The sequence below is a fragment of the Balearica regulorum genome, chromosome W (genome assembly GCF_011004875.1).
Source record: "Balearica regulorum gibbericeps isolate bBalReg1 chromosome W, bBalReg1.pri, whole genome shotgun sequence".
In the NCBI taxonomy this organism is placed as follows: Eukaryota; Metazoa; Chordata; class Aves; order Gruiformes; family Gruidae; genus Balearica; species Balearica regulorum.
In genome coordinates this window covers 29,092,013-29,116,365 of record NC_046219.1, presented here as the reverse complement: position 1 = coordinate 29,116,365, position 24,353 = coordinate 29,092,013, and the positions used below count along the sequence as shown (strand labels likewise).

At 44.3% G+C, this 24,353-nt stretch overlaps 1 protein-coding gene across 3 annotated transcripts in view; it reads right to left on the bottom strand.

Moving 5' to 3' along the window:
* Positions 1–24,353, bottom strand: part of LOC142599174 (mesoderm induction early response protein 3-like) — a 46,018-nt gene that overhangs the window by 7,153 nt on the left and 14,512 nt on the right. For all 3 annotated transcript variants that reach the window (XM_075739007.1, XM_075739006.1, XM_075739005.1), the window contains 6 exons: positions 19,385–19,519; positions 17,029–17,149; positions 14,754–14,839; positions 14,495–14,567; positions 1,792–1,943; positions 1,248–1,329 (listed from right to left, as the gene is read on the bottom strand). In XM_075739007.1, the coding sequence (XP_075595122.1) occupies positions 1,248–1,329; positions 1,792–1,943; positions 14,495–14,567; positions 14,754–14,839; positions 17,029–17,149; positions 19,385–19,519 (649 nt within the window). The remainder of the gene's footprint in view (positions 1–1,247; positions 1,330–1,791; positions 1,944–14,494; positions 14,568–14,753; positions 14,840–17,028; positions 17,150–19,384; positions 19,520–24,353) is intronic.

Here is a 24,353-nt window from a genome sequence, read left to right as displayed (position 1 = left end):
AGCTTCAAAGAGAAGAGAAGATCTCCATGTAAAGTCTCGCTGTTAAGAAATTATCTTGGGAGATGTGAATTTTTAACTCTCATCTTGAGAATAGCAGTGAACTTCAGTGGGTAGATTAGATCATAGCACAATGGTTACTCTAAGAGACAGACACTAACAGTATTATCATCCTTTACCATTGTAAATGGTAAATGGTAATAAGGGTATAAATCCCATCTGACTTGGGGCAGGGGAGGGGGTGGTGAGTACTAGTCCTTAGGACAGAATTTGGGGATCTGACCCACAAATGCGCAGAGGTATTTTTCAATCCCAAAACAAGAATCTAAATCCTAGAGAGGTGTGGGGTTTAGGATACAGCCCTGCAACTGATACTTCCTTATTATTTAGCTCTACACAATCTCTTCTTGTACGAGAGCTTTCTGAAGCACTGGTCTGATATTCCTTATTGTTCCCTTCAGCTTTACCTCAGATACTTAGCTTTCACAGCACCTAACTTGTAAACACTCAAATTCCCTTTGGATCCAGTTCTGAATAGCGAATATCTGCAAGAATGCCAATTTATACCAGGGCTCACAGTCCATTTCTGCTTTATGCAACACATATGCTAAAACACAGGACAAAGAATCATCTTTGCTAAATGATAAAGTCTGATTTTTATTTAAGGGATTAATAAAGTTAGAGACAATCAAGATGGAAGCTCATTTTCCACTGTAAACTTGAGCAAATCTGTCCACACTCTACCAAAGACCTATAGAACTATACAGTAGAACCAGTTTATGGTTGACATAGCACAATGTAGCGCAGTGATGAAGAGAGTGGGGGTCACTTACATAGCCAGCTATGTTCTCCTGATTCTGGTATAAATGTCATCAGATTATAATTGATCATGATCTCAAAAACGTACTGTAACGTGGGTGAGAACTGCGTTATGGGAGCAAAATCATGACTCCCTCCCCGTCCTTCTCCTCAGTCTGTGCCGTTCTTAAAACAACAATGGAGGAAAGAAGGGAAGAAAAGGTGTAAAAGCTGATCCTGCAACCTTTATACAAGTTGCAAACTTCTCTAGGAAAAATTTCCATTTGGCCAACAGTCACATTATACCTAAGCTGTGCTAAAGACATCATGGAAAGGGATGTGCTCATCAATCTGAATCTTACTCAAGGTTTTTCTACACAACTTTTTTTTTTAAAAAATTCTTTTTTTTCCTTCAAACACATATTTCTTAAAAAGCAGGTACTCTCTCTTACCCTGAGATGCCTTTCCATTTGAGCAGTATCTTTCAATTGCTTCTTTAACATTATGGCTACTTTTGAGAAGTTCATATAGTGCCTATAAAATAGAAATCATCTTTAGAAAGAGTCAAAGTTTGCAAATATCCAATCTAAACTTTTGAAACTAGCCTTTCAGTGAGCGTATCTAATGTAAAAAAAAAGGATTTATCTTTATATAGGATGAAAATTTTAAAATAACAACCAAAAGCAAAGCCATCCAAAAGTTGAGGCAAGGTTTAATTAAGCAAATGTAAAACATTATATGCAATTGTTAGAAAAGCTGGATTTGTCAACAGCATGGCAATCAGAAACATCACAGATCAGAACACTGCCAACATTCAAATACTCATATTTTTAAGCATGTGCTTAAAATTATAAATAAGATCCTGACCCCAATAACATCTAATTAAAAAAAAGAAATAAATTGAATATTGCTGCCTTTATAATACAAGGCAGAGAAAGAAAACAAATATTAATTACAAAACAATGTGTCACAAATGGAACAGGATATAAAACATACTTGTTCATTGTCCCGTGTATGTAGTCCTTCAGGAATCCTGCCAATCATGTTTTCATTTCCTGTTCTTAAGGAGGTTTCAAAAAGGTATTCTTTAACTTTACTTTCTGAGATCACATCAGGTTTCCAAAGTAAATGGTCTTCATTTTCATAGGCTGTTAAAACAGAAATCCATTAATGCCAGGTGTGACATTTTTAAGGCTATAACATAAAAAGCTATTTCACAAAGAACAGGAATACAGAAGTAATCAAATCAAGCACCATCATGCCATTTTTAAATTGCAGCTCACTTTTTCCCCAAAAGCCTCAGTTAAGAGACAGACTCTGCAGTGCGGTATGGCAAAGAGATTCAGGTTCCATGAGGATGACATAAGGGACTGAACTCTTGAGACACTCTTTACAGAGGAGCAGCTTGTTGACAACTAGATGATTCAAGTCAAATTATGCATATGTATTCATCATCTTCATATAAACAAACTAGCAAAACCACTCAGTTATATTCAGCTGTTTTCAACAAATAAGCTATAGTTTACAGTAAAAGAGTGCAGTATGTTACTTTAATATTTCAAATATTACATGTCAAAAAAAAAAAAAAAGAGGCAGCAGCTAACTAGTCATTTTCAACTAAAATTTGCCAAAACTTACTTAACAGAATGGAAATCTAGGTCTCAATGTGGTAATTTCTTTTTCTGTTCACTAACAAGTGAATGCTGTTAACAACTTGTACGTTCCATATTTTACAAGCAATCAGGATGTATAGTCCTCCTTCATAGTATACTGAAATCATGTATGCACCTCTTAAGTAGCTTATTTGAAAGATAATATATTGGAAACATTCAGGAGTTGGCCTGAATGTTTGTCTGTGTACACATTTAAATTCTATATTAAACTATAAATCCTTTAATCAACAGATGTGATTAACATTACACATAATGCTTCATGTACTCTCCTGGATATACAAAATTAGAGTTATTAAATTCAAACACACACACAAGCATAATGGCAGTTCCAATAGAAGAGATGAAGAAGATTAACAAATCTCTCATAAAACTGCAATAAAACTATATTAAGCTAAGGTGAGGAATAAAATTACATCTCCTTTGAAAGTTCTGTTATGGCTTAAGAACACGGAAAGCTTTCAAACAGATGTGTTACAAATATGAGGTTTACAGAAGAGAAGAACTGTCTTCTAGCAAAATTCCAGTAGCTGGGACTACATAGCAGAAATAAGCCCCTGTTTGCCATCACAAGCTCTTCAGGGAGTACAGGAGAGGCTTTCACAGAATCCCCCACCTCTACAGTGAGGTTCAACCTCTTCAAGCAGTGCTGATGCCGAGCTTCAACCTCCATTGTCAACAAAGACAACGTAGCACTTCCCGATGGAGTCCATGCCTGATATTCTCAAAAGAAGATCCTCAGGCTCTCCCATCTGGGAGCTACCTCTTTGCTCTTCGTCATGTCAGTGGACAATACTATCGCTGGTTCTCTCTAGCACCAGCTCTATCCTGGTTTTCAGCTAAGATAGAGTTAATTTTCACAAGAATACGAGAATAGGAGGAAGAGGCAGAACCAGAGGTAATCACCCAATCCCTGTCCCTGAGTGAGCTGTGAGATATGAGAAAAGATTTCAGCTGCCATCCAGGCGAGTACATTGTTACCTGGCTGCTCTGATGCTGGGATAACGGGGCCAGTAGAATTAGAGGGTAGGGAAGCCAAGCAGTTGGGATCCCTGTCCAGGGAAGGGGACATTGACAAGGTGATTGGGAAAAAGACACAAGCCCTCAGCCTCTGGAGGCAACTTCTTTCAAGCGTGAAGGAAAGGTATCCCTTCAGTGAAGATGTTGTATGTCGGCCAGGCAAGTAGACCACCATGGAGAGAGGTATCCAGTACCTGAAGGGAATTAGCTGTGCGGGAGATGGTTTATTATGACCTGGACAATGCCCAGTTATCCACAGATCCTGAAAAAGTCCAATCTACCTGACCCATGTGGCAGAAGTTTGTATGGAGCGCACCATTGTCGTACACCAACTCACTGGCAGTAATGGGCTGGAAATGCAAGGAGGCACCAACAGAGGATGAAGTGGCTGGCTGACTCTGGCAACATGAAGAAAGCCTCTCTTCTTCCCTCGTCTCGGCTGTGGAGAAACTGTCCCGGAAGGTCTAGCAACTCAAAGAGAATATGACCTATTCCCCAACTGTACAGACCATTATCTCAGCTATTAGGAGTAAGCTTTCCTCTGCTCAAAAAAGAGGATATAGAGGGTACACACCACGAGGCACCTTGTGGTTTTACCTGTGTGACCACGGAGAGGACATGAGGAAGTGGGATGGTGTGGTGGGTTGAACCTGGCTGGGGGCCAGGTGTCCCACCAGAGCCGCTCTATCACTCCCCTCATTCACTAAACAGGGGAGAAAAGGTATAACAAAAAGCTTGTGGGTCGAGATAAGGACAGGGAGAGATCACTCACTAATTATTGTCACGAGCAAAACAGACTGAACTTAGAGAGGAAATTCATCTTATTTATTACTAAGCAAAACAGAGTAGAGGAATGAGAAATAAACCCAAATCTTAAAACACCTCCCCCCACCCCTCCCATCTTCCCCGGGCTCAACTTCACTCCCGGCTTCAACCTCCGCCCCCCCTCAGCGGCACAGGGGGACGGGGAATGGGGCTTACAGTCAGATGATCACACGGTGTTTCTGCCGCTTCTTCATCCTCAGGGGGAGGACTCCTCTCATCGTTCCCCTGCTCCAACATGAAGTCCCTCTCACGGGAGACAGTCCTTCACGAACTGCTCCAGCGTGGTCTCTTCCATGGGGTGCAGACCTTCAGGACCAGACTACTCCAGCGTGGATCCCCCACGGGGTCACAAGTCCTGCCAGCAAACCTGCTCCGGCGTGGGCTCCTCTCTCCACGGGTCCACAGGTCCTGCCAGGAGCTTGCTCCAGCATGGGCTTCCCACGGGGCCACAGCCTCCTTCAGGTGCCTCCACCTGCTCCAGCGTGGGGTCCTCCACAGGCTGCAGGTAGAATCTCTACACCCCCTCATCCTTCCTCCATGGGCTGCAGGGGGACAGCCTGCTTCACCATGGTCTTCACCACGGGCTGCAGGGGGATCTCTGCTCCGGCACCTGGAGCACCTCCTCCCCCTCCTTCTGCACTGACCTTGGTGTCTGCAGAGTTTCTTACATCTTCTCACTCCTCTCTCCGGCTGCAAAAGCTCTCCCTAACTGTTTTTTTTCCTTCTTAAATATGTTATCACAGAGGCGCTGATTGGCTTGGCCTTGGCCAGCGGCGGGTCCGTCTTGGAGCCGGCTGGCATTGGCTCTATCAGAGACAGGGGAAGCTTCTAGCAGCTTCTCACAGAAGCCACCCCTGTAGCCCCCCCCGCTACCAAAACCTTGCCACGCAAACCCAACACAGATGGAAAACCTACCTCAACCCTCCAAGCACCAGTGAGTTGTAAGGAAACACAATCACAAAAGGGGATTATTCCAGGAAAAATGCCACCCCAGTTTCCAGCAGGCAGTCGCCCAGACCAAGTGGAAGGCCTACTCGTACTTATGATCCTCTTGAATGGACCTCTAAGTCATTTTTGACTTAGAAGTGAGTAGCAAATATGATGACCAGGAGTAGAGGGGCCCTGCCTCCAGCCAGGTGGAAGAGAGGGACAACCGGGCTTATTGGACTGTGTGGATCCGATGGCCTGGCACATTAGATCCACAAGAGTACAAGGCTTTAGTAGACACCGGTGCATAGCGTACACTAATGCCATCGAGCCATGAAGGGGCAGAATCCATCTATATTTCTGGAGTGACAGGGGGATCCCAACAGTTGACTCTGCTGGAGGCTGAAGCAAGTCTAACTGGGAATGACTGGGAAAAGCACCCCATTGTGACTGGGCCAGAGTCCCCATGCATCCTTAGCTTTCCTTCTGAAAGCTGGTTTTGCCATAAAACAAAGTAAGGTCAAGGGACCTGCACAGGAGATCCAGTTTTTAGGAATAAAACAGCAAGATGGGCGATGTCAGATCCCAATGGATGTGATCAACAAAATAACAGCTATGTCTTCATCGACTAGCAAAAAGGAAACACAAGTTTTCTTAGGCGTTGCAGGTTTCTGAAGAATGCATATTGCAAAATACAGTCTGATAGTAAGCCCTCTCTATCAGGAGATGTGGAAAAAGGACGATTTCGAAAGGGGCCCTGAGCAACAACAAACCTTTCAATAAATTAAACAGGAAATAGTTGATGCAGTAGCCCTTGGGCCAGTCGAGGCAGGACCAGATGTGAAGAATGTACTCTACACCACAGCCGGGGAGAATGGCCCTACCTGGAGTCTGTGGCAGAAAGCACCAGGGGGGACTCGAGGTCGACCCCTGGGGTTTTAGAGTTGGGGATACAGAGGATCCGAGGCCCGCTACACTCCAACAGAAAAAGAGATATTGGCAGCATATGAAGGGGTTCGAGCTGCTTCAGAAGTGATCAGTACTGAAGCACAGCTCCTCCTGGCACCCCAACTGCTGGTGCTGGGCTGGATGTTCAAAGGGAGGGTCCCCTCTACACACCATGCAACCGATGCTACGTGGAGGAAGTGGGTCGCACTGATCACACAGCGGGCTCGAATAGAAAACCCCAGTCGCCCAGGAATTCTGGAAGTGATCACGGACTGGCCGGAAAGCAAAGATTTTGGGAATGTCGCCAGAGAAGGAGGTGACATGTACTGGTTGTGAAAGTACATCACGTAGATGCCCACGTACCTAAGAACTGGGTCACTGAAGAACATCAAAACAACCAGCAAGTGGATCAGGCTGCCAAGATTGAAGTGGCCCAGGTGGATTTGGACTGGCAACAAAAGGGCGAATTCTTTATAGCTCACTGGGCCCATGACACCTCAGGCCATCAAGGGAGAGATGCAACATATAGATGGGCCCGTGATCGAGGGGTGGACTTGACCATGGATGCTATTGCACAGGTTATCCATGAATGTGAAACATGCGCTGCAATCAAGCAAGCCAAATGGTCAAAGCCTCTTTGGTATGGAGAACGATGACTGAAATATAAATATGGGGAGGCCTGGCAGATTGATTATATCACACTCCCACAAACCTGCCAAGGCAAGAGCTATGTACTTACAATGGTGGAAGCAATCACCAGATGGCTAGAAACATATCCTGTGCCCCATGCCACCGCCCAGAACACTATCCTGGGCCTTGAAAAGCAAGTCTTGTGGCAACATGGCACCCCAGAGAGAATTGAGTCAGACAATGGGATTCATTTCCGGAACAATCTCATAGACACCTGGGCCAAAGAGCATGGCACTAAGTGGGCGTATCACATCCCCTATCATGCACCAGCGTCCGGGAAAATCGAACAATACAATGGACTGCTAAAGACTACACTGAGAGCAATGGGTGGTGGGACCCTCAAACATTGGGATACACATCTAGCAAAGGCCACCTGGTTAGTTAACTCTAAGGGGTCTACCAATCGAGCTGGCCCTGCCCAATCAAAATATCCACGCCCAGTAGAAGGGGATAAAGTTCCTGTAGTGCGCATGAAAAATATGTTGGGGAAGACAGTCTGGATTATCCCTGCTTCAGGCAAAGGCAAGCCCATCTGCGGGATTGCTTTTGCTCAGGGACCAGGGTGCACTTGGTGGGTGATGAGAAAGGATGGGGAAGTCCGATGTGTAAATCAAGGGGATTTGATTTTGGGTGAGAATAGCCAATAAATTAAATTGTATGCTCTTAATTGCTAAATAACCCTGCCATTGTATGTCATCACTACTATAATTGCTGTATGCTGTATCAATGGTATTACGCTAAGAATCACCCAAATTAATGAAGGATGGACTTTGATGAAACTGAGCAAAGTGCCACGATGATGGAACTAGAACTGACTTCAGCAATCAGTGCCCAGCAACTTCCTTGAAATCGACATCTTCAGCCTGCAGACTGCGAGCACGGACAACGCCAGATACACCAGCCGTGAGCTCTGGATGCAGCATGCAACAATCCAACAGCACGTGCCATCTCTCCTGCCCTGAGAGACTGTTATGACAGATGGAGCCCAAAGTTCATGGATTAAATGTACTCAATGGACATTTTAGAGGGATGACCTACAGACTAAGGGAACGCTATCTCTGTGTGTGTGTGTGTGTGTGTGTATATATCTCTCTCTGAAAGACAGGAAAGTGGTGGTGTTTAATTGGAAAGTGTAGGATCTGGGCATGACATAGATGGTATAGAATAAGGAGTGGATAATGTCCTGGTTTCAGGTAGGGTAGAGTTAATTTTCAGAAGAAGCTCGGATGGGACACAGCAGGGACAGGTGACCCAAACTAGTCAAAGGGGTATTCCATACCATATGATCTCACGCTAAGCATATAAAGAGGGCTGGTAGGGGAGGAGCGGTTCCAGGAGGGCTGGGTGTCAGGTAGTCAGGTGAGCAAATTGCATTGTCTATTCTAAGTACTGTTGTTATTTTTCCTGTTCATTCAGTCGGCAAGGAAGGCAGTGGCGGCAACGGTAAGTCCTGTGGCCAAGCACTAGATTAAGGCGGACAGGGGGTTCCCAGAGCCAAGGAAACCCGAGGAAGAGCAGAGACCCGCCAAGAGCTGGCAGCTCTGGCGAGCTAGGTTGACACAGCTTGGGCATTACCAGGAGCAACCACAGGAGATTTTAACAGTCCTAGGGAGGGCTAACGACCAGGAGTGCTGCAAACAGGGCAGGCAAACAGGGTGCGGCAGTTTGCATGAAAGGGCAGGCAGGGAGGGCCCTGCAACCTGCTTGTAGGTCCACAGCCCAGGGAAGTGCTCTAGGTCTCCAACAAAATGGTGGGCACTGCTGTCAGAGATTGTTGAAAGGCCACAAATACCCTGTTTTGTCTCACTGGGTGGTGTCAAAGACTGCTGAAGAGCCACAAGTATCCTGCTTTGTCTCAAACAACTCGTGGTTGCCGCCGGCCCTGTCCAGCTGTGGGAGGCGGCATGGGTGCTGCAGAGGTGGGGCGGTGAGCTGCCTCCCTCTACCAGCGGCTGCTTTGGGCATGTGCCAGACACCTGGGACCCCGGAGGAGCCCCCCAACCCAATTTCAGAACTCTCTGGAATATCAAACTGTGCAGATGTGAACCCCTGAACCTTCCAGAATAATGGACTGCGTAGGTGCAACACATCCGCATGTTACCACCCCGAGGGTGGTCCCTGAGGGGCAGAACAGCATAAAGGCGAGCATGTGCACCACACTGTTGTCAAACCAAGACCTGCGGACCAAGACACTATTCCTGTGACGACATTGCGGGATCCAAGGGTGGTGATACCTGTTCTATCCTCTCTTTTTCTTCTTTTCCTTCTGTCCTTCTTCTCCTTTCCTCTTAAGAAACTTATGTGTTATAAGACCGGTTGTTACCTTTGCCAGATAAATTTGCCTAGTTGTCGGTTGTACTTGTTGTTTTTTGTGGCGTTTTACCCATTATCCGCACAGTTGCCAGTTGTTGATGCTTAGCCCTCAGATTGTTAATAAAAGTCTGTTACATTGTTCCTCTGAGTCATTACTGTGACTCATTCAATTTGGGGCTCTGCTGGGTGGGACTTGCACCTTTGGGGGATACTAAGGTTCATCTCCCTCGCAACCCACCGAGTGGGACGAGATACTCGCCTCAGAGCTAAAGCCAGTGTTCCTACAGAGAACATCTCCCCTGAGATGTCCGATGCATCCACCCAGATGGAACTCATAAGGAAGGAGACTTCAGTTACAGGTGGTAGGTTGCAGTGAGAGCCAGGACCCTTCTCCTGGTGAAAAGGTAAGTACCTGCACAAGGTGTGCACAGGTTGATGATCTGTTATGTCAGGTGGCTGAGTTGCAGGAAACAGTTAAAAGGCTGTACAGTATTAGAGGAGCCGAGATGGAAATAGATAGGTGGTTTCATAATCAAGTGCCTGTAGCGAGCACCACTGAGAATGAGGCACCTTGGACCCTGGTGACCCACAAAAGTAGGGCTCTGCTTCAGTCTTCACCCTCCAGCTTCACAACCAAAAACAGATATGAAGCTTTAACAGCTACAGACACCCACGAGCAAGGTGTGCAAGGAGAAACTGTACCAGCAGCACACAGTGGATATCGCAAAAAGAAACGACGAGTGCTTGTAGTGGGTGACTCTGTTAAGGGGCACCGAGGCGCCCATCTGCCGACCTGACAGGGAGTCACGAGAGGTATACTGCCTTCTGGGAGCCAAGATCCAAGATGTTGCCAAGAGGGTGCCACAACTTGTCAAGAGCACAGACTACTATCCACTGCTACTCTTTCATGTGGGCATGAATGACACTGCAAGCCAGAACCTGGGCAGAATCAAGGAAGACTATAAAGCCCTGGGGGTGGAAGTGAAAAACATTGGGGCCCAAGTTATCTTTTCCTCCATTCTACCAGTTGGAGGGAAGGGGCAGCCAGAAATAGACGTATAATGTATATCGACTCCTGGCTATGTGGCTGGTGCCATCGCGAGGGTTTTGGCTTTTATGACAACGGGACATTCTATGATGACTATAACCTGTTAGAGAGGGATGGGATCCACCTGTCTAGAAGAGGGAAGGGAATCTTTGGCAGCAGGCTGGCCAACTTGGTGAAGCAGGCTTTAAACTGAAGGACTCGGGGAGTGGGGTCCAAAGTGGCAATGCTCATGCCATTGCATCCAACTGGGGAATAAGCCAGGGTAATCAGAGCAGCGACAAATGTTCCTTAGCTGCCTCCCATGATGAGAACCAGAAAGCCAACTGCCTCACGGGTGTGTATGGCTATGGCAGACGCTCCTGCACCCCTCTGGGGAAACCTCCACACTCGATTACCTCTCTGAAATGCCTGTACACCAATGCACGCAGCATGGGGAATAAACAGGAAGAACTAGAGGTCTGTGTGCATTCGCAGGGCCACGATCTCATTGCAATTACAGAGACATGGTGGGATAGCTCACATGACTGGACTGCTGTCATGGATGGTTATGTACTTCTTAGGAAAGACAGGCCAGCAAGGCGAGGTGGTGTAATCATAGAAGGGTTTGGGTTGGAAGGGACCTTAAAGATCATCCAGTTCCAACCCCCCCTGCCATGGACAGGGACACCCTCCACTAGACCACGTTGCCTAAAGCCTCATCCAACCTGGCCTTGAACACTTCCAGGGATGGGGCCTCCACAACCTCTCTGGGCAATCTGTTCCAGTGCCTCACCACCCTCACAGGGAAGAATTTCTTCCTAACATCTAATCTAAATCGACCCTCCTTCAGCTTAAACCCGTTACCCCTTGTCCTGTCACTCCATGCCCTTGTAAACAGTCCCTCTCCAGCTTTCCTGTAGGCCCCCTTCAGGTACTGGAAGGCTGCAATTAGATCTCCCCGGAGCCTTCTCTTCTCCAGGCTGAACAATCCCAACTCTCTCAGCCTGTCCTCAGGAGAGGTGCTCCAGCCCTCTGACATCAGTTTTGTGGCCCTCCTCTGGACTCTCTCCAACAGCTCCATGTCTCTCTTGTACTGGGGCCCCCAGAGCTGGATGCAGTACTCCAGGTGGGGTCTCACAGGAGCGGAGTAGAGGGGCAGGATCACCTCCCTCGACCTGCTGGTCACACCTCTTTGGATGCAGCCCAGGACACAGTTGGCTTTCTGGGCTGCAAGTGCACACTGCTGGCTCATGTTGAGCTTCTCATCAATCCACACCCCCAAGTCCTTCTCCTCGGGGCTGCTTTCAATCTATTCTCCACCCAGCCTATAGTTGTGCTTGGGATTGCCCTGACCCACGTGCAGGATCTTGCACTCGGCCTTGTTTAACTTCATGCAGTTCGCACGGGCCCACCTCTCCAGCCTGTCAACGTCCCTCTGGATGGCATCCCTTCCCTCCAGTGTGTCGACCACACCACACAGCTTGGTGTCGTCGACAAACTTGCTGAGGGTGCACTCGATCCCACTGTCCATGTCACTGACAAAGATGTTGAACAGTGCCCTTGTCCCAGTACCAACCCCTGAGGGATGCCACTCGTCACTGATCTCCGCTTGGACGTTGAGTCCTTGACCACAACTCTTTGAGTGTGACTGTCCAGCCAATTCCTTATCCACCGAGTGGTCCATCCGTCGAATCCATGTCTCCCCAATTTAGAGACAAGGATATCATGTGGGACAGTGTCAAATGCCTTGCACAAGTCCAGGTAGATGATGTCAGTTGCCCTTCCCTTATCCACCAACGCTGTAAACCCATCATAGAAGGCCACCAAGTTTGTTCAGGCATGATTTGGAGTTGCTCTTTATGTGAGAGACCAACTGGAATGTATCGAGGTCTGCCTAGGGGTGGATGAAGAAAGAGTCGAGAGCTTATGGGTAAGGATTAAGGGGCAGGCTAATATGGGAGACACTGTTGTGGGTGTTTACTACAGGCCACCTGATCAGGAAGAGGAAGTCGATGAGGCCTTCTACAGAAGGCTGGAAGTAGCCTCATGATCACAGGCCCTGGTCCTCATGGGGGACTTCAACCACCCTGACATCTGTTGGAGGGGCAACACAGCTAGGAATGTGCAGTCCAGGAGGTTCCTGCAGAGCATTGATGATAACTTTTTGACACAGGTGGTGGAGGATCCCATGAGGAGAGGGGTGCTGCTGGACCTTGTACTAACAAACAAAGAAGGGACTGGTTGGGGATGTGAAGGTTGGGGGCAGCCTTGGCTGCAGTGACCATGAGATGGTGGAGTTCAGGATCCTGCATGGAAGGAGCAGGGCAGTGAGTGGGATTACAACCCTGGATTTCAGGAGAGCTAACTTTGGCCTCTTCAAAGACCTGCTTGGGAGAATCCCATGGGTTAGGGCTCTAGAAGGTAGGGGGGCCCAAGAGAGCTGGTCAATATTCAAGCACCACTTCCTCCTAGTTCAAGAGCAGTGCATCCCGAAGAATAGGAAATCAAGCAAAGGAGGCAGGAGACCTGCATGGATGAGCAAGGAGCTCCTGGAAAAACTCAAAGGGAAGTTTAGAGAATGTGGAAAAAGGGACAGGCCGCTTGGGAGGAATATAGGAACGTTGTCAGAGAATGCAGGGATGCAATGAGGAATGCTAAGGCCCACTTGGATGTCTAGAGGATGGGGCCAGACTCTTTTCAATGGTGCCCAGCGACAGGAGAAGGGGCAATGGGCACAAACTGGAACACAGGAAGTTCCATCTGAATATGAGGAAAAACTTCTTTACTTTGAGGGTGACAGAGCACTGGAACAGGCTGCCCAGAGAGGTTGTAGAGTTTCCTTCTCTGGAGATATTCAAAACCCATCTGGATGCAATCCTGTGCAACATGCTCTAGGTGATCCTGCTCTAGCAGGGGAGTTGGACTAGATGATCTCCAGAGGTCCCTTCCAACCCCTACCATTCTGTGATTCCTTTGATGTCATAGTAAACTGTCCTTATCCCAACCCACGAGTTGTACCTTTTTCTTCCGATTCTCCTTCCCATCCCATCGAGGAGGGGGAAGGAGTGAGGAAGCGGCCTCGTGGTGCTTAGCTGCCAGCTGGGCCTAAACCACAAGCAGCTCATTCCAGACAAAGTTGTCAGATTAACGCCTTCCTGATCATCCTTTGGTTATTGGCCCTTCTCTAGTTTTTGGCCAAGGAGAAGTCAAGATGTGTAAATAGGTAAAAGAACTATCCTGATAAATCCGGTTCTTACTCCTCCATTTCTTAGAACCACTAAGCATCATGCTTGAATCTTAGAAAACAGGAAACTTCCCTAGGTCTCTTAAGCAACACAAGAGATGTTCACTTGTTAATGCTTCCAGCTCCATTCATACTAAACATTCTTCTTCTCTATTGCAAAGGATCATTCTTAAAAAGTAGTTGGTAATGGTGAAATGACTTTATGTACTTCACTAGAATGATATTCCCACGAAATGTTACAGTTTGAACACAAGTAACTTACAGAAGAAAAAACAGAATGCCCTTTACTTATTAACATATCCCCCAAACTGTTCCTTAATTTCACAGCTGTACCACCCATGAGCAAATTTCTTTCAATATTTGCTTTTTGAATTCCACAGCTATATGTGCAATAGTTTTCTCATAGTGAAGGTTTCTGAAGATACCCAGCAAAACTCTAGTAAATAAGTTATTTTTTCTACTCTAGCACAATTGTTGTTTTTAACCTAAATTTACACAGAAATAACATCATACTTAAAACATCGTATTTTTTAAAAGACAAGGTGTATCAGGATCTACATCTTCTACTCATGCTATGGAAATGTAAAATATTTTATTGCTTTGTTTTTCATATCCATTTTGTAACCCACACTGTTGTGCTTGCTAAAAAACAAGCAAAGAAAAATACTGTTTTGAAGATCTTCAATGTAAACTTACACGCTCATAGCCCAGTTATGATACTCTGATGAAAATATTTCCTTCTTGACCCGCAGTTTGTTGCCTCCTAATATTACTAGATAATTCAGAACTAACACTGTAATCCACCTTCCTATGTCTTCTTGAGAATCTCCTCTCAAAGTTGTAGAATCACATTTCTGAGATATAATTATGTGGTTGTGTTACTTCAGTTGACTAGTGTTTTTTTGTTTGTTTTTTTCTTTTTAAGGTCTCTGAGACTAAGCCATTGAGTTTATCTTATAAATTTAAATAACATTTTTTCCATCAACTGCTATGTATAAACATAAAATAAAAAGTAAAACAGTCAGAAGAACTTACCCTTTTCATTATCACTGTATCTGCCAAGATAAGGTGGAATTTCAGCCTGATGCTGTGAACCAACCATTATTTCCTGAAGATGTAACAAAAATCACAAGAGAAAGGTATTAGCTTAATATTTTGTGTATGGAAGCATTACAAATTCCATTAACATAGCATTTTGCAGAGAATTCCAGAATTAAGGTACTATTTTAGATATGTACTATAAATCTTAATGCATTTTTCTTAACTTTTTTTTTTTTAAAGATATAGTTATTACCTTTCTCAAATCTTCAGATGAATTACCATTGTCTGCCTCTACGTCCTCACCATCTGATTCTTTATCTCCATCACATGTAGTGTTGGCTTCAGACACAAAGAAGTTTGGTTTTAGCTAGGAAGAATTTTCAGTTCAAACACAGAACTACAAGATATCCTTTAGTTTTGAAAGGAGCCCCTGCTTTTATTCTGGGAGACACTCATCATTAATCTGTTATCTACATTTCTATCAAACTAGCATGAAGTCAGAAAGCACTGGTACTTGTCTATTGCAGAACTGAAACATTTATCATCACTGCAACTGAGACAATCTACTATATTTCTAACAGTCAAAATGAAATTAGATCATTTTTCTTCATCAATTTTTTTCAATAAAGGCTTATACCTTATAGAAAAGGTATGAGAAAACCAGAAAACTTCCAGGGCTATGACAGCCCCAGGTTAATCACAAAGAAAGTAAAGTTGAAGGCAAGTCTTTATTACCTACTAAAGACTTTCATCAGAAGTTTTAATGAGCATTCAAAACATTCCTTTAAACAAGGCTGCCTCAGCATGGAGTGACTATATAGTAGATATACACCAAATAGAAAAAGCAAAAGACAAAAAAAGACTGCTTATTCCTGTTTAATTTTTTTTTTCCTTAGGAAGAAATATAGCAGAGCACTCCAAGTAATTCAAATACAGTACTCCACAGAATAACTCACTTTAGAATCTGGAATGCTGTGGTACTGGGTTCTGAAGTAATTCTATTTTTTATTTTATCCCTGGCAGAATGGAATCTACAGTTTTGACAAGATTAAAGCTATTTTGTATTCTCAATTTTCAGTAACAACATGCTCATAAATAGGGTTGCAATTTTAGCTTCATCATAACTAAATAGAATCGTCAACATCAGAGACAATATCCAAGACTGAGGGTCCTCTTCTGTAGTCATTACTACAACTATCAGTCTATCGCTTTTTGCTGTTAGAAGCAGCAGGCAAGAAGCTAACATGAATGCATGAAACAACAATATGCCTGGATAATAGTATGCAATTATCTTTTCCAATTAATCCAAATTTAATAAAATAGCCTATGTGTCAGATGTTTATTTTAAAATTGAATGTTATCTTAGAGAAATGGACAGGGATGAGAAAAAAAGATGAAACTGTCAACAGCACAGAAAACTGACATTTCCATGTCATTTCATTCCATGAAATGGTGGATATACGATTTTAAAATGCCCAACCAAAAGCTCTAATAGAGAAAGAGTAACATTTTGATAGAAAATCATGATAGCTGAAAGCAAAGATGACTCTTTCTTAATCCTGAGTAAGATGATGGGCTAATATTTTTTCCATAAAGCTGCCACACTTTCAGTGTCATATTCATTAACAGTTCACAAGCAATGTTTAAGTGCCAGCAAGGTTGGGGTTTGCTTAACTAAAAAAGGGCATTATAATTTTTAAGGTTTTTGTATCTCTTTCTCAATACAAATGTCTTGCATTACACAATCAGCAGCTACAATCACTGATAACTGAGACAGCACATCCCCTTTACCATCCCCCTTCTCTAGAGGGATGAAATCTCCCATAAATAGCTCAAGATACTTGCCAAATTAAAACTGTGATAAAAATCCTCCACATTGCCTATTGCAGTTCATTTGTTCACTGGTGTACTAGAGTTGGAGCAATGAGGAATATCTCATCCAGGTTGGATAACTGAACCACTGGTTCTCGGATCTTTCCCATAATAGCTCCATGGGTAGTGAAATTTTGGTGGTCATGGGTTCATAGGCCCCATCCCATATAAAACCACTTTGGCTCATGAAGTCCTATGGAAAACTGTTGAATGTATGAAGGGAAATAATCACAAAGAAACCATGTCCCAGTTCACATCCACAGGCTGAATGGAGGAGTCACAGGCTTAAAAGCAGCAGCAAAAATTTTAGTAGAGAAACACTAATTTAAAAGAACGGGTTACATATTTATGTCATTCAGTAACATATTGAAAATCATGAAGAGTGTTCCTCAATACATTAACTATTAATTATGAAAAGTTACTGTATTTGTAGAAAAATTAATTGTACTTGTGCTTTGAGCACAGTACTAAATATAAGTCTTTTAGGTAATCAATAATACCAACCAAAGACAACATTCATGTACAACATCCTGCAAAGCATTATTTCTCAATTTCTGGTCAAGTCAGCACTACTCTGCAATTTTGATATTTTAAGCTAGGAAGCTATATATAATGCTAAGACTTTTTGAGTACTATTATAAAATTAGGTTTCCTACATCTTAATGGCCGAGGAAAGAAGTCGGTAGCCTCATGTGAAGTAACTGATGGTGTCAAGTCATCAGCAGAGGACTGTGTTTCTTCATCATCACCCGACAAGAGGTCTTTAGCTATTTCCTCCTGTATCATTAAAATAAAAAAATAAAACCTCAGACTGACTATTAAGTATGGACTGCTAAGCATATAGATTCAGCAAATTGTAAGTCCCATTAATTAAATGTAATTATTTTACCATAAATAATTTTAGCAGACCATCCTCTCTTAATGAAAAAGCTAGTTCACTCCTCCTAAATCTCAGAACAAATATAATCATTCATTTCAGAGTTGAACAGAGGGGTTCATTTCCCCCTTGTCTTCTATTAAAATAAATGCACAAGTAGTAACCTCTGCAAGCATCAAATCTCAGATGTTCCTCCAACTGCTTCCAATGAAAAATGCCAGTGGAAATCTTTAGAATTCTGTTATTCTTTGCATCACAGATATACTTAAAGCTTTAACAGGCTGTTACTCCTTAAACTCTGGGGAAAAAACAAACAAAACAGCCAGGCACTTTTGTAGACTTTTGCTGAGAAGAGTTACAGATAACTGACAACCCATTATCTTCCCAAATCACACAAAAAATTGATGTTTCTGTAGGTTAAAAAAAGAAATAAGGAAGAAAAATAAAAAGCACACTTCCTCCACTAGCAGACATGTTTGAACCCCTCTGTATAGAGATTAGGGAGGGAAAGAACTGTATTAGACAACGAGCCAACTACATTTCTGTAGCCTCAACACAATCGTGACTCCTAATGAGAATCAGATGTGCAGAATGATCATTATACCCTACTTTCTCTGGAGTTTATAATTTCATCATACTTAAAGACACATACTTACTACCTACAGATTTTATAAATACAAACTACTAGCTGCAAACGCATTATAGCCAAAAATCAGATTAAAGTCTCAGAATTCAGTTAGCCTGTGAATCACAAAAACTGAAGTTTCATGTTTTTATATTCAACAATGCAACACATATAGTCATTGCACATAAAACAATCTCTCTCTCATCCCTCAAAGTTGAGACATTTCCAAATTATATGCATTTGAAAGGAACATTCCAAGCATTCAGGAGTGCATTTTCAAGTTATGCACAAAGGTTTGATACATGTTGGAAGCCAGAATTATTATTTCTGGACATTGCATACATTAAAATAAAATACAGATATTTTCAGAAAAAAATCCCACTTCTATTAAAAAATTTTAAAAAAAGGAAATCTATGTAAAGTTCTCTGGATCTGTGTCCTGGTTTCAGCTGGGATAGAGTTAATTTTCTTCCTAGTAGCGGGTATAGTGCTGTGTTTTGGATTTAGGATGAGAATAATGTTGATAACACACTGATATTTTGGTTGTTGCTAGGCGATGTTTACACTAAGTCAAGGACTTTTCAGCTTCTCATACTGCCCCACCAGTGAGGAGGTGGGCGGTGCACAAGAAGTTGGGAGAGGACACAGCCAGGACAGCTGACCCAAACTGGCCAAAGGGATATTCCATACCATATGATGTCACGCTCAGTATATAACTTGGGAGAAGCTGGTCAGGAGTTTAGACCGTGGCTCAGGAACTAGCTGGGCATCAGTGGTCTGTGGGTGGTGAGCAATTGTGTTGTGCATCACTTATTTCATATAGGCCCCATCCCTGGAAGTGTTTAAGGCCAGGTTGGATGGGACTTTGGGCAACCTGGTCTAGTGGAGGGTGTCCCTGCCCGCAGCAGGGGGGTTGGAACTAGATGATCTTTGAGGTCCCTTCCAACCCAAACCATTCTATGATTCTATTATTATTATTATTATTCTCTTCCTTTTCTGTCCTATTAAACTGTCTTTATCTCAACCCACAAGTTTTAACTTTTTTTTTTCCCCGATTCTCTCCCCCATCCCACTGGTGGGGCGGGGAGTGAGCGAATAGCTGTGTGGTTGTTTCAGCTGCCTGCCGAGTTAAACCACAACAACGTATTTTAGAAGAACCGTTAACTTATTCGTTTCTCATTTGTAGTAATATAGTGCCACTAAAGTTGCTATCTATGCATGTGTAAGTGTGATAACTATAATTAGATTCAGAATCTCAATATCCTTGAAAAAGAATTAATTCAGAGTAGAATCACAGAATCATATAGGTTGGAAAAGACCTTTAAGGCCACCAAGTCCAACCGTAAACCTAACACTGCCAAGTCCACCACTTAGTACAGTAACACTTAATTGTATATTGAAATTGGCAAAGATATGTATTTTGTAACATCAAGAGATGTGAAATATAATTTAAGGTCACCTAGATTTCTGCTTTTAAACCGTAATACAAGGAAAAATAGTTCTGACTTACTTTATCTAGAGTCATATCTGGAAGTTCATCTGCAAGTTCACTTGGAGAGCTATCCGCACTGGAACCGGCCATAACTGGAATCGCGGGTTCATAGCCATAGAATGCCAGTAAATCTTCCAATGGCATGTTTCCTTCCTAATACAAAAAGATTTACAAACTTTTCAACATATTGCCAAATACTTGTTCAGGCCTAAAAGGATAAGACATATTTTGAAAAACAAAAGTAAAAAAACCAACCAACCAACCAAAACAAAACAAACAAACAAAAATTAATTGAAAGCAAGAATCTTGATTAAAAATCTAAAATATTTTCAGGCACAGGACTGAAATAATTCATAACCTCTTGGCATATTCATAATTCTCTTGGCATATAATGAAGTCCCATCAAGCTACTGAAGAAAACAGTTTACTGGATGAAACTAAAGAGTAATTATTAAAAATTTGCTCCTTATCTGATTCATACTGTAGAACATACTGTCTATATTTCTTCAAGACAGAAGATATAGTAGAAACACTAACAATCCCTCTACAAGAAAGAAATTCAGAAAAGCTTGAAGAGTTTAGTCCTATATAGTTACAGCTGCAAGTGTGCAAAACACCAAAAAAGTAAACAAATACAGAAACATTTTATCTCTCCTTTCCATCTTCTGCACAATATATTTTATAATGACTATTGAGAAGGTGTCGGGGGTTTAACCCCGTCTGTCAGCTAAGCACCACACAGCCACTTGCTCACTCTCTCCCCAGTGAGATGGACTGGAGAACTGGAAGGATAAAAGTGAAAAAGAAACTCACGGATTGAGATAAAGACAGTTTAATAATTAAAAAAAAATAAAATTAAAAATTGTAAGGAAAGGAGGGGGGAAAAAAAAGAGTGACCGAGCAGTCCAGTCACATGGTGCTCAGCTGCTGGCTGGGACTAATCTACAACAGTCCTTTTTGGCACCCAACATGGGGCTTGAAGGACTGTGATAATGACAGATCTGACCAAAGCGTCTTAAAACAAAGTTCTGATAAGTATTTATAATATTATTTAAACAGTCACTGGTCACAATGGTGTTTTGTTTGTTCACATGGCTGTGCTATATAAACCCTTACTTGCTCTATGTGTTTCCTGCGGCGCTGTTTATCACCTCTGGGAGAGGGATCAGGATTCACAATTTGCTCTAAGGTGCAATATTGACTTATGATATGATAACATCAATGGTCATGAGCTTAAGTTGGTATTTTAATGTGGCATTTCTGTCATGCCCATACCTCGGACGACATCTCTCAGAATTGATTAATGATGGCACTCAATCTATGAGGAAGACAGGAAAGGATACCTTCTCCCACTCTTTCACCTCCCCTTTTCTGTTAAGGCTAGTTACAACAGCTTTTGAGAATTTTGAATACCCTTGGGATGTTCAAGACAGCATGCTCTTATTGCTATGTCTCCTGAATGTGTTTTAGGTCCTCTTTAGGATTACAAAAAATTGTTTTAAGAATACCACCCAGAGATCTGCCCCGAGGCTGAACAGTCACGGCTGGCATGGCATGTGGGAGAGTAAGGGCAGGTATCTAGAGACCTTCTCACCCCCAATGGTTTGGAACTTCACTCCCGAACAACTGCAAGACCCTGATAAAATGGTAGAATATTTGAAAGAGGCACAATATTCCAAAGAGGCACAACATAATGCACTGTGCTGGGCCCTGGCCACTATCGACCAAACCATGCTCAATAGTAGGCAGCACCATCAGGGGGAAGAGAGGGAAAACAGAACAGGCACTGTGGCAACCTCAACCCTGGCAACAGGCTTTGTGGCTACTCAAACCACAGACACAGGCAGTGTAACTGAACCAAAAAACCAACCAGTGCCGGTATCAGTTGCCCCTATACACAAGAATAAGAAATAAACAAAAAAAATCAGTTCACTTAGAAAGGGATGACAATGAACCAGGGTCATCAAGAGAATAGGACGAAGAGGCAGAACCAGAGGTAATCACCCAATCCTTGTCCCTGAGTGAGCTGTGAGATATGAGAAAAGATTTCAGCTGCCATCCAGGCGAGTACATTGTTACCTGGCTGCTCTGATGCTGGGATAACGGGGCCAGTAGAATTAGAGGGTAGGGAAGCCAAGCAGTTGGGATCCCTGTCCAGGGAAGGGGACATTGACAAGGTGATTGGGAAAAAGACACAAGCCCTCAGCCTCTGGAGGCAACTTCTTTCAAGCGTGAAGGAAAGGTATCCCTTCAGTGAAGATGTTGTATGTCGGCCAGGCAAGTAGACCACCATGGAGAGAGGTATCCAGTACCTGAAGGGAATTAGCTGTGCGGGAGATGGTTTATTATGACCTGGACAATGCCCACAATTATCCACAGATCCTAAAAAAGTCCAATCTACCTGACCCATGTGGCAGAAGTTTGTATGGAGCGCACCATTGTCGTACACCAACTCACTGGCAGTAATGGGCTGGAAATGCAAGGAGGCACCAACAGAGGATGAAGTGGCTGGCTGACTCTGGCAACATGAAGAAAGCCTCTCTTCTTCCCTCGTCTCGGCTGTGGAGAAACTGTCCCGGAAGGTCTAGCAACTCAAAGAGAATATGACCTATTCCCCAACTGTACAGACCATTATCTCAGCTATTAGGAGTAAGCTTTCCTCTGCTCAAAAAAGAGGATATAGAGGGTACACACCACGAGGCACCTTGTGGTTTTACCTGTGTGACCACGGAGAGGACATGAGGAAGTGGGATGGTGTGGTGGGTTGAACCTGGCTGGGGGCCAGGTGTCCCACCAGAGCCGCTCTATCACTCCCCTCATTCACTAAACAGGGGAGAAAAGGTATAACAAAAAGCTTGTGGGTCGAGATAAGGACAGGGAGAGATCACTCACTAATTATTGTCACGAGCAAAACAGACTGAACTTAGAGAGGAAATTCATCTTATTTATTACTAAGCAAAACAGAGTAGAGGAATGAGAAATAAACCCAAATCTTAAAACACCTCCCCCCACCCCTCCCATCTTCCCCAGGCTCAACTTCACTCCCGGCTTCAACCTCCGCCCCCCCTCAGCGGCACAGGGGGACGGGGAATGGGGCTTACAGTCAGATGATCACACGGTGTTTCTGCCGCTTCTTCATCCTCAGGGGGAGGACTCCTCTCATCGTTCCCCTGCTCCAACATGAAGTCCCTCTCACGGGAGACAGTCCTTCACGAACTGCTCCAGCGTGGTCTCTTCCATGGGGTGCAGACCTTCAGGACCAGACTACTCCAGCGTGGATCCCCCACGGGGTCACAAGTCCTGCCAGCAAACCTGCTCCGGCGTGGGCTCCTCTCTCCACGGGTCCACAGGTCCTGCCAGCAGCTTGCTCCAGCATGGGCTTCCCACGGGGCCACAGCCTCCTTCAGGTGCCTCCACCTGCTCCAGCGTGGGGTCCTCCACAGGCTGCAGGTAGAATCTCTACACCCCCTCATCCTCCCTCCATGGGCTGCAGGGGGACAGCCTGCTTCACCATGGTCTTCACCACGGGCTGCAGGGGGATCTCTGCTCCGGCACCTGGAGCACCTCCTCCCCCTCCTTCTGCACTGACCTTGGTGTCTGCAGAGTTTCTCACATCTTCTCACTCCTCTCTCCGGCTGCAAAAGCTCTCCCTAACTGTTTTTTTTCCTTCTTAAATATGTTATCACAGAGGCGCTGATTGGCTTGGCCTTGGCCAGCGGCGGGTCCGTCTTGGAGCCAGCTGGCATTGGCTCTATCAGACACAGGGGAAGCTTCTAGCAGCTTCTCACAGAAGCCACCCCTGTAGCCCCCCCCGCTACCAAAACCTTGCCACGCAAACCCAACACAGATGGAAAACCTACCTCAACCCTCCAAGCACCAGTGAGTTGTAAGGAAACACAATCACAAAAGGGGATTATTCCAGGAAAAATGCCACCCCAGTTTCCAGCAGGCAGTCGCCCAGACCAAGTGGAAGGCCTACTCGTACTTATGATCCTCTTGAATGGACCTCTAAGTCATTTTTGACTTAGAAGTGAGTAGCAAATATGATGACCAGGAGTAGAGGGGCCCTGCCTCCAGCCAGGTGGAAGAGAGGGACAACCGGGCTTATTGGACTGTGTGGATCCGATGGCCTGGCACATTAGATCCACAAGAGTACAAGGCTTTAGTAGACACCGGTGCATAGCGTACACTAATGCCATCGAGCCATGAAGGGGCAGAATCCATCTATATTTCTGGAGTGACAGGGGGATCCCAACAGTTGACTCTGCTGGAGGCTGAAGCAAGTCTAACTGGGAATGACTGGGAAAAGCACCCCATTGTGACTGGGCCAGAGTCCCCATGCATCCTTAGCTTTCCTTCTGAAAGCTGGTTTTGCCATAAAACAAAGTAAGGTCAAGGGACCTGCACAGGAGATCCAGTTTTTAGGAATAAAACAGCAAGATGGGCGATGTCAGATCCCAATGGATGTGATCAACAAAATAACAGCTATGTCTTCATCGACTAGCAAAAAGGAAACACAAGTTTTCTTAGGCGTTGCAGGTTTCTGAAGAATGCATATTGCAAAATACAGTCTGATAGTAAGCCCTCTCTATCAGGAGATGTGGAAAAAGGACAATTTCGAAAGGGGCCCTGAGCAACAACAAACCTTTCAATAAATTAAACAGGAAATAGTTGATGCAGTAGCCCTTGGGCCAGTCGAGGCAGGACCAGATGTGAAGAATGTACTCTACACCACAGCCGGGGAGAATGGCCCTACCTGGAGTCTGTGGCAGAAAGCACCAGGGGGGACTCGAGGTCGACCCCTGGGGTTTTAGAGTTGGGGATACAGAGGATCCGAGGCCCGCTACACTCCAACAGAAAAAGAGATATTGGCAGCATATGAAGGGGTTCGAGCTGCTTCAGAAGTGATCAGTACTGAAGCACAGCTCCTCCTGGCACCCCAACTGCTGGTGCTGGGCTGGATGTTCAAAGGGAGGGTCCCCTCTAC